At 39.1% G+C, this 14,457-nt stretch overlaps 2 protein-coding genes across 2 annotated transcripts; both read left to right on the forward strand.

Annotated features, from left to right (window-relative positions):
• Positions 1 to 413: 413 nt before the first annotated feature.
• Positions 414 to 1,391, forward strand: LOC308702917 (neuropeptides B/W receptor type 2; the record flags this gene model as incomplete). The annotated part of the gene is made up of 1 exon (XM_081386094.1): positions 414 to 1,391. One exon carries the CDS (start codon positions 414 to 416, stop codon positions 1,389 to 1,391), a length of 978 nt encoding a protein of 325 aa, XP_081242220.1.
• A 3,544-nt stretch (positions 1,392 to 4,935) lies between these two features.
• LOC308702916 (delta-type opioid receptor) lies at positions 4,936 to 10,541 on the forward strand (the record flags this gene model as incomplete). Its single annotated transcript, XM_081386093.1, has 3 exons — positions 4,936 to 5,123; positions 7,773 to 8,131; positions 9,991 to 10,541. The coding sequence occupies 3 exons, from the start codon at positions 4,936 to 4,938 to the stop codon at positions 10,539 to 10,541; spliced, it is 1,098 nt and encodes a 365-aa protein (XP_081242219.1).
• Between the last annotated feature and the right edge of the window lie 3,916 nt (positions 10,542 to 14,457).

The raw sequence follows: 14,457 nt of genomic DNA on the forward strand, positions 1-14,457 counted from the left end.
GTATTGTGTTTCCTGCCGGACAATACAGGATGAAAATGATATGTGAGAGAGACTGTTGGAGGTCTGTCTTACATCATAATGCGTAAAATCGCGCGCGTAAAGGCGTTACGCTCTGCCATTTACCACAAAGTGTCCATTGAATACCAATAGAGCAGACCAGTCTGGATCTGTCAGGTAAGATGACTTCAATTCGTTTTCTATTTCGTGAAATTATAAATAAAATCTTATATGGTTTTCAATGCACACCTAACATATAAACTACGAATAGATGCAAAATACAGTTTAGTTAGAATTTAATTGTTAATGTAATAATCAAACTGAGTAAATTTACTTCTGTGGTTTTTATTTTGTAATAAAGTTTTACATTACTTTTTAACTATAGGTTCTAATTTCTAATAGAATTTAGAGACGCTATGGACAACAAAACAATGCAATCTTCATGCAACCTGACCAGTCCGGATTATAACCAAACCAACTGCACTACTCCAACGTGGATGTTCTACCCTGACTTCTACATCTGGCTACCGGTTATTTACTCTGTCATCTGCGCCGTGGGACTCACGGGCAACACCGCTGTCATTTACGTGATCTTAAAGGCGCCTAAAATGAAAACCGTCACCAACTTATTCATTTTGAATTTGGCCATCGCCGACGACCTTTTCACGTTGGTGTTGCCCATCAATATCGCCGAGCACCTGTTAAACTACTGGCCGTTTGGAGAGATTTTATGCAAAGTGATCCTGTCCATAGACCACTACAACATCTTCTCCAGCATCCTTTTCTTGACTGTGATGAGTGCGGACCGCTATCTGGTCGTGGTGTCCACGTTGCGCTCCAAACGGATGCCCCACCGGACCTACAGGTTAGCCAAGACGGTCAGCCTGAGCGTTTGGGTACTAGTCATTCTCATCGTGATGCCCTTCACCGTTTTCGCCGGTGTTTACGTGAGTCCGGACGACGCGGAGAGCCGGAAGAGCTGCGTTTTGAGTTTCCCGAGCCCTGAGAGTTTCTGGTTCAAAGCCAGTCGGATCTACACGCTGGTCCTCGGGTTTGTCATCCCCGTATCGACCATTTGCATCCTCTACAGCGTGATGCTCTACAAGCTGAGACGCACGCGACTCAACTCCAACGGCAAGGCTCTGGACAAAGCCAAGAAACGAGTCACAATGATGGTCTTCGTCGTGCTTGCCGTTTGCTTGTTCTGTTGGACACCCTTCCACCTGAGTACAGTGGTCGCCCTCACCTCAGACTTGCCCACTACTCCGCTGGTTATAGGTATCTCTTATTTCATCACAGGACTGAGTTATGCCAACTCGTGTCTCAATCCGTTCCTTTACGCGTTCTTAGACAACAGTTTCAGAAAGGCGTTTAAGAAAATGCTGGAGTGCTGAAACCTTTTTTGTAGCCTCACACAACTCCAAATGAGGTCCAAGTGCCCATAGCAACATCATAAATGTGCTTTTTTAACTCAAAAGTCAAAACGCAATTAACTTGACTCATAAAGTAGCTCATTTTCTGCACTGTAACGTGCCTTCATAAATGTCCAGTTTCAACGTTATTTTCCACATCAGTAATTCATTTTGAAGTGGTGCAGAAGAGTATGTGGGTAATTTGTCTATTTTAGTTTTTTTTTTTAGGGTTTAATTAACACAAAATTGTAAAACTTGTCTTGAAGTGTAAGTAAATATTTATGAACAGTACATGAATGCTCATGTGTTTAAATATAGCCTATTATTATATTTATCTCTTTTGTAAATTACGTTTAAAAGCTTGAAACTAAAACTTTGGCGCCTCTAGTGGCGTAAAATCCTTCTGCTTGCGTTCGATGTTGGTGATTAATAAATGTGCATGAAGAGTTGCACAGGTCAGTACGTTCATTTTTCCCCGAGTGTGTTTTTCGAGTGAATGAAGTTGGAATGAAAACTTTTTAAATTGTATTTAAGGACATCATTTAATATTTCAGTCCCTCCCCTTTAATTTAACAAATGAACCAGTGACGGAATAAGTAGGGTAATTGAAAACTGCTATTCCGTAATACCTAATATCACCAGAAGAGGGCAGGGTAATATCATGTTGTCTTTTTCATAATTTCACATGAAACACATTCTCTTAATTAGGATTTTAGATTTTAATTAAAAGCTCTAAGACATGTATGAACACTATATACAATAATATATTATATTATATAATTTTACATTATATCTTATATTATTTGTTAATCTGAATCATATTAATCTATTTTAGGTGAAAGAACAAGTGTTAAAATCAGAATTGTCTAGCAGCCACAATTAAATTCTGCATTGCTGCAACTAAGATTAACAACTAACTTGCTAGAAGCTTATTGATCTCATTCAAGTTCAACAGAACATCTTAAAAATAATGGAGATCAAAATGTTCAGAGATCTTAAAGACACTTATGTGAAATGGCCTTGTCAGATATAGTGTCTTACTGAACATGCTATGCTGATTCACTTTAATCATTACTTCTCATTTGAGTTATTGAGCGTGTGACAATTTCCCTCTGGTCTCCTCTTCTTAAATCTATAATGATTGCTGCATTCCATGCGGAACTCTTAAGGACGTGATTCAGGTCACTGGTATTGTGAATTTCATTATCTCAGACTTTCTAAGTGTTTCTATTAGCCATTACTCCTCATTCAATTGCACTGGAGGGCATTTAAAGGCGACGTAATGGTGATTCTTATACACAGGGGTAACGTTGTGTTTGTCTAAACACATACAGAATTACTTTTGAGAGGAAAATATATGTATCCAGCATGTTTGTTTCTGTTTTGAACCCAAATGCCATTAAAACACACATGCTTCAAGGCACACACATAGCCTATATATACTGGCTAGGTGAGGAAGAGGCATTTAAAATAAACAATTCGCAGTGTCCATTTCACATTACTCGTTTTTATATATTTTGCTTCTCTTCCACCTGTCACCACATTGCCTCTCGCCGGTCACTGCTATCATTTCCAGTTCCTCTCCAGCTCATTGGCTCATTTTGTCCCTGGCATCGCTCGGAGTCTTCCAACCTTTGCTTTTCAGAGCTGCTGTTTTGTGAGTGCTGGGCGAAAATTGATTGCCTCACATTTCAGCGAATGTTCTCCACAGGGATACAAAATATCCCCTCATTTATCTCCACCACGAACTGCAGTGGTGTTAGCTGAGTGTGCTGCCTTATAAACACGCTGTAGCCCACAGCACAACATCACTATAAATATTCTCCAGCTTCACTTCTCTCTCTCTCTCTCTGTCATACTGCATCACCAACAGCCATGAGTAAAGGCTTTCACTGTAAATAAGATGGCACTGGCAAAGGCATCGTAAATTTTCCTCTCAAGGTTATATGTGAGTGTTTTACTTAGTTCTGTGCGTTACACGCTGCACAGCAAAATAATCTTCAAGTGTAAAGCGACCACAATATTATTTCGAAAGCAGTACTTAGTTTAGTACTCTTCACTTGTTCCTCATTATATTTCTGTGCATTTTAATTGTTTTAGTGCCTCCAAGTTAATAATCTCAATGGAAGACACACGGGTAGCCTAGCCTAATGGCCTTTAACTGCATTATGCTCCACATGATTTTTGTCTCAGTCAGTGCTGCAACCAAATCTCAATATTTCACCAATATTATCCACCTATTGTTTTGCTGAATTCATTGTTCTGAAACAGTCATATGATATATTTCACCTGAGGTCTGTGGTTAATTCCAAGGCAAAAAATGTTGCAGCTTATCTTGTACAACGCCCTTCAGCAGAGGGCAGTTTCTCTCTGTATAAAGCAATAACACTCTTTATACATGCTCCTTTTAGGCAGCGTTAGCCTTTAGCTTTCATTGTTATGCAGAAGACAAACAGCTTCATATATTTTCTCTAGACCAGATGAAACTTGACAGTTTTCCAAGATGGCAGATTGCACTGCATGTCTGGTAATTTTCTTTTGCTACATTTATATGGGGAATTTCTTATATATTTCCAAGACACTGAGAAATTAGGTCATCCATTCAAAACTTTAAGACTGAATTATTGTAATGCACTTTTGGCTGGATGCCTCGATGTCTCCATTTAGACTGAAGCTTATTTAAAAGACTGCAACCTTTTGACCAGGCTGAAAATATGGTCATAAAAGTCTGAAATTATTATACCAGGTATACTTTGCTTCCACATGCCTTGAATAGTCTAATCCTAACTGTTACTATATATTGAGGAGCAAAACAGTAAGTCTTGGGGAAAAAAATACAATACAGTGAGTCTTGCTACTGGTTATTTAAATAACTTTTTTGTATTTTTAGTTTATACAGTTCTTAAAGAATGTGTGTACATAATTAAAACTGATTAATTTTTTCTTTTACAAAAAATATTGTGAACATCAATTATGAACACCTATCATAATAAATCAAACCCAGGGACTTTTAAACCCAGGGACTTGAGATTTCTTTTGTACCTAGCTAGGTTATCTCAATGTTTGTTCCACTAGAAATGCTCAACAAGGAATGAAAAGTGTAGCAACCAACCCTGGAGCTAAACTTGTATTCACACGCGTCACGCGAGCGCGCGCACGCGCAATGTTTGATTACTGTAACGTCTTAATGTGCGAGAAGTGAACGACGCACTGTACGGTGAGGAGATTCGTCTCGCTGAGCATGCAATCTTAAGCGGCAAGAATGTCTTTTTTCTTGAGGTAAGATGGATCCAGCTCTCTGCAATGTCACCGGACAGCGTCACATACTTTAAGCTTGGTTTGCACTTTCATGAGGTAAGTAGCCTACTTCACAATATTACTCCCTCAGAAAGGATACAAAGATATTGAAGGGTGTGGGCGTCGTTTAAACCTGATTGGAGTCTATCCAATTGCTTGTTTTGAGACATATACAAGTTTTTGTTAGTGTTCTATCTTCTCTTCAACAGTTTTAGGCGCTCTCTTCACGATGGAGTTGCTCGAGTTGTCCGACGTCCAACAGATGTTCAACGACTCGCGTTTTCAGGGGAATTTAAGTGGGCTTGATGGTGACGAACCGCTGCCTATGAGCGCGAAGATCACCGTCGTTGTGGTCTACATGATAGTGTGCGTGGTGGGGCTCGTGGGGAACGGTCTGGTCATGTATGTAATTATCAGGTGAGAATAAGTGTTTGGTCTGCATATTAACTTGGTGTACGAGCTAGACTAGAGTGAGAGGTCGATATGTGCAAATATAGAGGAGGATCAGTTGAAAGCATTTGAGGCGAGAAGGGTTATTTATAAAGTTAGCACTGTAAAGCCTGGCATATGTTATAATAGTCTGGGAATTCTGATCTTTTAATATGGAACATATGTGTTTTATGTTCTGCATCATATTTGATACATAAGGCTTTTATGGCCCATAAATATTATAATATAGTGAGAAAATGGAGCTCACACTCGAGGAAGAAAATAAGTGTAGTTTTGTTTACAGGCCCAAATTGAGCACAAATATGCAATTTGTTGCAGATGTTATTATTTATATGACCAAAAAGTAAGATGAAATTCTGCTTGTAATGTAAGTCAATGAGATTTGTTTATAACAGTGTAGCAAACTACTTATATCAGTCGTTACTTTGTTTGCCAATGTGTCTTAGTAAGATCATATTTAAATGTTTTATGATCAAAGCTCTTTAGCATTAATTGCAGGGGGCAAAACATATAATGCAATGCAATTCTGATGAGTGTGAGATGTACAAATAAAAGCCTCAAAAACCCATTGTATCATATTTGATACTTTGATCTCTTTATAAACTGATGTATGGATAATCAGGTAAACCCAAATTGCTTCAGTCCAGCCAGATGTTTGTTTTGAACAATATAAATGTTATTTTTACATTTATTTTATAAAAAATATTGAAAATTTCACAACAAATAGACCACAACCTGAAGGATGTATAATATATTATAGAATTATACTAAAAGGCCTTTACTAGGCATTTTGCAATAAAGTTTTGATCAGATTTAGAAGCTTTAGAAATTCATGAATCAAATAGGCTTTATAGGGTTAAAAAAAGCTTCATCATATGTTCATGATATTGCAACATTACTTCATGTCTTTTTTTATTAACTTCAAGACATTATTTGAAATGTTTCTAATGATTCACATTTTCAATTATAGCTGCGCCCATTACCCTAACGTTAATGTATGGTTCTCACTCGGTTATTTTCAGGAAAACCAATGGCTACATTTCTGGGAATGTTCATTTTAGGTTTTATTGTAATTTGGGTGGTTCTCAGCTTGATTTGTTTGCACTCAGATTTCATGCAACACAGAATAAAATTAGTAATAAAAAAGAAGTTTCCTAATTTGGTTTTCTTCTACCAAAATATTTTTCAGCCAAATACAGAACAGTTTGATTGAACGCAAAAAAAGATATGAGCAGAATTTTCACCCTTTTAAAATGATTAAAACAATCACCGTATATGGCTATGTTATTAATTGCATTGTTTTTTTCACCAGATCAGACCTGCAACCCATTTTTGTCTTGTTCTTGCCCTGAACTGTACAGTGAAATATTTGCGACAGCATTTTCTAACCCATCAGAGCACTTGTCCTGCCAACGTGGTGTCACAAGCCAGCCTGTTCGTTACAATGCTAAATTAACATTTGGTTCTTGTCCAAACCTCCCTGGCGTGAAACAGCTGTAGACGGGGGCCAAGACACAGCTTTTCGATCAGCACAGAAGGAGTTCACATTATACACAAATAGTGTTACAATCATTAAACATTAGGTTTAATTCAGGGAAAGTGGAATTACGTAAGTTTGACTGCAGAGCGAAAATGCAAATGTCTCCCTAATTTACCGACTCGCACTCTTCGCCTGCTCGTTTGACGAACATTGCCATCTAGTAATTTTGTCTCGCCTCTCTCATGCTTGTATTTTGTTGAAGGTATATAATTATGAAGGAATTCCTTGCTGATCTAATGTTCAAGGAAAACTGCCTCATAATTACGAGTCAGAAAATAGATTTGCTGCATCACCTCATGTTATATAGGGAAAACATGCTTAAAGAAAGTATAGTCCTATGGGCCTATTTTAAAACCTGTTGCTAGGCTGGTTACCAAGCACTGCCTGCAGTTTCTTTACCTTCTAAGCCTGTTTCAGAGCTTCTCTGAATTTGGACTGAAAAGTGTCAATCTACCTGTGATAGTCTTTCCTTCATATCCAGAAAGAGACCATATATATTTGATTTGATCACTCTTAAACTACATATTTGAAGATAAGAATGACTGCTTTATATGATGAAATATTCATCATTATATAACACGTTTGAATACTGAAGATTCATCTATAGTCATGGTCATTTGTTTTTTGAATTATGCTCTTGCTTGTCCTTGTCTTTGTTCATTCTTCTAGCAGGGCATTTCAAACAATGGCAGATGATAAATATAATACTGTGTTTCAGTTAAAAATGACTTTACTTATATAAAAATATCACAGAGAAGCTTTGATGCATATAAACACAAACTAGGTTTTATTTAGTAATTTGAAGTTTTTTATGTGTTAAATATCTTGTTTTATGCACACATACACACAATATATATATATATATATATATATATATATATATATATATATATATATATATATATGTATGTATGTATATATATATATATATATATATATATATATATATAGTATTTAAAAATTAATATATATATATATTTATATTTATTTGTATTCAGAAATTAAACACTCCAGCTTTAATTACTCTTATTTAATTACTTGTATTCTTCTAAGAGTGATATTTGTACATGCTGCAGGTACACAAAGATGAAAACGGCAACCAACATTTACATCTTTAATCTGGCCTTGGCTGATGCAATAGTCCTGGCCACTCTTCCTTTCCAAGGCACGGATGTCATCCTTGGTGTATGGCCATTTGGTTTGGCTCTGTGCAAGGTTGTGATGGCCATTGACTATTACAACATGTTCACGAGTGTCTTCACCTTGACCATAATGAGTGTGGATCGCTACATAGCCGTCTGCCACCCCGTGCGCTCCCTGACAGTTCGCACCCCGCTCCGGGCCAAGCTGATCAACGTGGCTGTGTGGGTGCTGGCATCAGCTGTGGGACTGCCTGTTATGATCATGGGTCAGGTGGAGGAGGATGTTTACGGTAGTTTTCTCAGTATCCTGTGTCAACCTGCCATTCTGGAGCATGTTTGTTCATCATGTCATGAAAATGTGATTCTACTTTTGTCTGATTGATGTTGTCATGTTGATGTTTTACTTTTACTTAGGCAGTTGTGCCTAAAATTATAATATATGAAAGTCTTACCGTGATTTAAAGGTGCACTAAGTAAGTTTTTGCCAATTTTTGTTTGATCTCAAACAAATATTTTTTGGGCAAGTCCGCGCAAAACTGTCACATCCATAACGCCAACTAAATACCATGGCATTGTGTTGGTGTTATGGATGTGACAGTTTTGCGTGGAATTGCCCTTTTACAAAAAACAACCAAACAGCATCAACCAAATTGGCATTTAAATACGATTATTACATGGCTTGGCTGAATTCCAATATAGAATGCGGTATCCGCTTCGCGTCGGGATCCCGTTCAGCCTGTCGGGGTTGTTATTCACTATAACAACCGGCTCACTATACATTATCCCTTACTTAAATGTTAATACCCTTATATGACTGATTAATAATGATTGCTTAAATTATTATAGTGTACAACATTTGAAACACACTACCATTTAAAAGTATTTTTTTTATCAAATTAATACTTTTATTCAGCAAGTAAGCATTTAAATGATGTTTTATTAACAAAGTTCGGGAGTAGCTCGTTCAAATAATTCATCCAATTATCACATCATTCCAACCAGCTGTCAACAATCAGTAATCAACATGTCTATCCAATCAGCATGAGTGGAGACCTACAGTATATATATACTCATTTGACTCACCAATGTTCCCTGACAGTTTTTCAGCATCCCTCCACCACCCCGTCTCCTCACACTCGCCTGGTTACTTCCTAAACAGCAATCCGGGGCTGAGTACTCTGGGTTCGGGCCCAATTTCCGAGCTCGGAGCCCTCTCCCCGGACAGCACGCCAAATATGCATACCATTTATTCTATCTAACTTATTTGTAAGTGTGAATTCGTGAAATATGTTAAGTAACAAAAATACAAAGTTCAGGCATGAAACTCTAACGAATGCTGATTGGGTCTTTCAACGCCACGGCACGAGCCAATCAGAAGCACGTCCAAATCTGTAATCATTATATATATCGTACCCTAGCCCGTATCATTACGCTGCGCGATATGAAAGCTTCCGTTATCCCTCCTCCTCCCCAGCGCCACCTGTAGAGATCTGCTATGGGGTTCTGCCCTTCTTTCAGCAGCCTTTCCTTTGTTTGTTATTTTTGACTAAGCTGAACAAATTTGTGTATTTGCTAAGCAGCAGCGTAGTAGATCTCGTCCGCCAAAATCAAGCCTATGTATATTCCATGCTTTATGCCTATAAATGCTGTTGAAATTTATCCACTCTGAGAGTTGTCATGACTGAACTGTTTTCAACATCAAATAAGCATATTAGAATGATTACTGAAGGATCATGTGACACTGAAGACTGGAGGAAATTCAGCTTTGCCATTACATTAATAATTTACATTAAAAAAAAAACGTTTTTTTTAACGCAATTAAGTTTTACTGTTTTTTTTTTTTTATTAAATAAACACAGCCGTGGTGAGCATAAAATACTTTAAAAACATGAAAAAAATCTTACCGACCCAAAACTTTTGAACAATATGAATTTGTCAAAAGTTCTGTTCAGAAGAACTTTTTAAGCAGAAGAAAATGACTTTGTGCATTTTTGAATGGTAAATATGCATACATTCAACCACTCTACTCACTTGTGTTCCCTTCCAAAAAAGGAAGATGTTGCTTTCCATTTCATCAGTCCGCTCATGATTCATTGTAAAACAAGGAACTATGAAACTTTTTGATTAATTCCCTGACTTTATCTCTGTGCAGGTGCCGAGTGCATGCTGAGCCTGCCTAAACCAAAAGAACACTGGGGGCCAGTGTTTGTGATTTGTGTGTTCCTCTTCTCTTTCATGATTCCTGTGGTGATCATAAGCGTCTGCTACGGCTTGATGGTGCGACGCCTGCGCAGTGTCCGGCTCCTGTCCGGCTCAAGAGAGAAAGACCGGAATCTGAAGAGAATCACCTATATGGTACTGTCTGTGGTAGCTGCTTTTGTGTTGTGCTGGATGCCGGTGCAGGTCTTAGCTTTGATCCAGGCTTTGGAGCATGTGGATCTTGGGGCCAGGCAGTCCTCAATTGCAGCCATGCATTTCTGCATAGCTCTGGGTTATGCTAACAGTTGCTTAAACCCTGTCCTCTATGCCTTCCTGGATGAAAACTTCAAGCGGTGCTTCCGTGAGTTCTGTATCCCGACCAACTCCAGTTTGCTCCTAGACGAGCAGCGCAAGAGGTCACTGAGGCAGGAGAGAGAATGTGCTGAGGAGGAAGAAAAAGAGGTGGTTATTGATGAGGGTGCCATTCCAGTGTGTGCGGATTAGAGATTTTATAATTGGCTGTATTCTTGCATGGTAACCTCGGAATTCACAAAGAAAGTTACAATTGAGTAAGATTGGATGAACATTAAGGCTTTTGTCTGGTTTACATTTTTGGTGATTTATTTTTAGCAGATGATTTGTGGTGATTCCGAATTGGAAGTATGGATTGTTTCACATGGAACAAAAAAGGTCTTTTTCCCCTGCTTTTTGAGTCTTATAATGTATAATCTTTTTCAATGATTTATTGTAGCCCTTATATAAATAGCCAATTAATTATATTTTATTTATACAAATCATTTATTTTAAATTATTATTTTAATTACAATGTAATTGGTATTTTATTTTCTAAGTGCACTGCTTTTGTTATGAAACTGGTTTATTGGAATTGCATATGCAAAATATTTGTTGATTTATTCTTTTAACAGCTGTTAAAAAATGTATGTGTGCATATGTAGCCTAACTTTTGAGTAAATTACATATATATCAACATATATACACCGTTCAGAGGTCTGGGGTCAGAAATATATTTTTAAAGAAATTAATACTTTTATTCAGCAAGGATGCAATAAATTGATCAAAAGTGACATTAAAGACTATATATATATATATATATATATATATATATATATATATATATATATATATATGCTATTCTTTTGAACTTTCTATGCATCAGAGAATCAGAAAAAAAGAATAACGTTTTCCACAAACATATTAAGCATCAAAACTGTTTTCTACATTGATAATAAGAGTTCAGAAAAAAAATCTTTTGCCATCATATGGAAAAAAATTACATTTTAAAATATATTTAAAAAGAAAATAATAATATTACACAATATACTGTTTTTACTGCACTGTTTTTAATTAAATAAATACAGCCTTGTTGAGCATATACATCTTTCAGAAACAGACCTCACACTTTTGAATAGTAGTGTACAGTATATTAGATACTTAAAAGAATACAGTAACGCTATTTAAAGAAATTGATATTTAATGACTGAGATATCACAGTACTTATGATAAGTACGTTTTTGTATATAATGACGAGCTTGTAAGTATTTATTTTCAACTAAATGGTTTGACAGTGATTCAGAATGACAGGTTGGTGCTAACGAAGACGAGAATCTTTCCCAGAAAAAAAGAAACTGTTGATTTCTGAGTTTCATCCGTTTGTTCTGTGGTGGGGATTGAGAGCTAATTTTCTTGATCTTGGCCAGCTTTCAAGGAACACGCTGTTGTGAAGGATCTTAGAAACATCTGTTTTTGTCTGCGTGGTGTGAAGTGCCAGCCAGATGGTGTTCTAATGCTTGATACAGGCTCCTTATGCCATGCTTCATCCCTGTCCCATTTCAGCTTTTAAACAATTTTAATTATATTCTTGGCTGAAGGGACGCAAATAATAAAGAGTGCATAAATGAACTTCTTGTTCTTCTATACAAATTGGTTAAGTGAGGAAATAAGTTGTGTAGAGAGTGACTGAATAATGCATGTTGCATTTTAGAATGTGTAGAAGAATGTATTGTCTTATTCTTTTTGTGCCATTGGTTTGATAACCAGGGACTGCATGAACCGATAAAATACCTTAAATACAATGTAAGTCTGCCAAATGCAAAAATTAAAATGTGTCATAAAAATAATAAAGTGTTCTATTTATTATCTGTTATACAAATATCTCTGAATAAAAATATAATTACAATTTCTGTTCAAGTATTATTTATTAGTAAACAACAATTAGATCTAATAATAATTAAGAATAATTATAACCCACAAATAATTTTTTGGTTGTCATTTTCTTTTTCACTAACCATATTGATAATTTCTGACTAGCTAGTCATTGAAATGATAGAGAACATTTCATTTTTGTAAACAAGGCTGCCAGAAGACCCTGGATTAAGAAAGATGTGTTTTGTCCATGTCTTCATCACAGCCTGTCAATGGTGATTGAGAATCACTTTACTATTGTCATGATCCTGGCCTGTGTTCCCCTGGAGAATTCATTTTTGCCCCAAACCAGTTCAGTGGAAATCCCGGCCTGCAGCTAATTTCATTGGTTAAGGTTACAGTGATAGTAGGTTTAGGGATCTGTGTTTGATGTAGGCAATCAGTACAGTGACCAATGAAATTTATTGAATCAGCTGCAGGGTGGGATTTCCACTGATATGTATTCCTTATCCTTTCTTTCCCAACTAACACACACACAAATACTCTCTCACACACACATGTATGCACAAAAATGGTTCCCCTGGTCCCGTGGACTTTTATGTTATTTCCTGTGCTGTGCCATGTTTTGTAGTCCTTTGTAGTTCTTGCTGATTATTTCTGTGATTTATTCCCAGGTGTGTCTTGTTTGCCTATAACCCCTTGTACATTTAAACCCCAGTGTTTTTTGTGTGGTGGTCTCCACGCATCCAAGTCCGGTTGTCCCAAGTCCGGTGGCTGGTCCCAAAGGTCCTACTGCCATCGGCTGCGCTTCCTGTAATGGCAATCTTATGTGTTTGTGCTGCACGCACCCGCACGTCTACAGCTTCTCCGGGGCGGTGTCTGCTCGTGAACCCTTAGCCTATCTGGTAACAGCCAAGGAAACTGCCCCTGAACTCTCTGCTAGTCCTGGCATGGCCAAGGAGGCCACCTTTAAACTCTCTGTCTGCTCTGACACGACCAAGGAGACCACCTTTAAATTCTCTGTTTGCTCTGACATGACCACGGAAGTCATTCCTGAACTATCTCTCGGCCCTGACTTGACTACGGAGGTCGCACCTGAACGTCCTGTCTGCCTTGACATCGGAGGTTGCACCTGAACTTCCTGTCTGCCCTGACACGACACGGAGATCACCCCTGAACTCTCTGTCTGCCCTGACATGACCACAGCAGGTCATCCCTGAACTCTCTGTCTGCCCTGACACGACCACGGAGGTCGCACCTGAACGTCCCGTCTGCCCTGACACGACCACGGAGGTCAACCCCAAAAGTCCTGTCTGCCCTCACACGACCCAGGAGGTCACCCCTGAACTCTCGGACTGCCCTGACACGACCATGGAGGTCGCACCTGAACGTCCTGTCTGCCCTGACACAACCACGGAGGTCAACCCCAAAAGTCCTGTCTGCCCTGACACGACCACGGAGGTTGCCCCTGAACTCTCTGTCTGCCCTGACATGACCATGAAGGTCGCCCCTGAACACTCTGTCTGCCCTGACACGATCACGGAGGTCACCCCCAAAAGTCCTGTCTGCCCTGACACAACCACGGAGGTTGCACCTGAACGTCCTGTCTGCCCTGACACGACCACGGAGGTCGGACCTGAATGTCCTGTCTGCCCTGACACGACCACGGAGGTCGCCCCCAAAAGTCCTGTCTGTCCTGACTCAACCATGGAGGTCGCCCCTGAACACTCTGTCTGCCCTGACACGATCACGGAGGTCACCCCCAAAAGTCCTGTCTGCCCTGACTCGACCACGGAGGTTGCACCTGAACGTCCTGTCTGCCCTGACACAACCACGGAGGTCGCCCCCAAAAGTCCTGTCTGTCCTGACTCAACCATGGAGGTTGCCCCTGAACTCTCTGTCTGCCCTGACATGACCACAGAGGTCGCCCCTTAACTCTCTGTCTGCCCTGACACGACCACAGAGGTCATCCCTGAACTCTCTGTCTGCCCTGACACAACCACGGAGGTCAACCCCAAAAGTCCTGTCTGCCATGACACGACCACGGAGGTTGCCCCTGAACTCTCTGTCTGCCCTGACATGACCATGAAGGTCGCCCCTGAACACCCTGTCTGCCCTGACACGATCACGGAGGTCACCCGCAAAAGTCCTGTCTGCCCTGACACGACCACGGAGGTTGCACCTGAACGTCCTGTCTGCCCTGACACAACCACGGAGGTCGCCCCCAAAAGTCCTGTCTGTCCTGACTCAACCATGG

Source organism: Scardinius erythrophthalmus (assembly GCF_964197995.2).
Source record: "Scardinius erythrophthalmus genome assembly, chromosome: 15".
NCBI lineage: Eukaryota > Metazoa > Chordata > Actinopteri > Cypriniformes > Leuciscidae > Scardinius > Scardinius erythrophthalmus.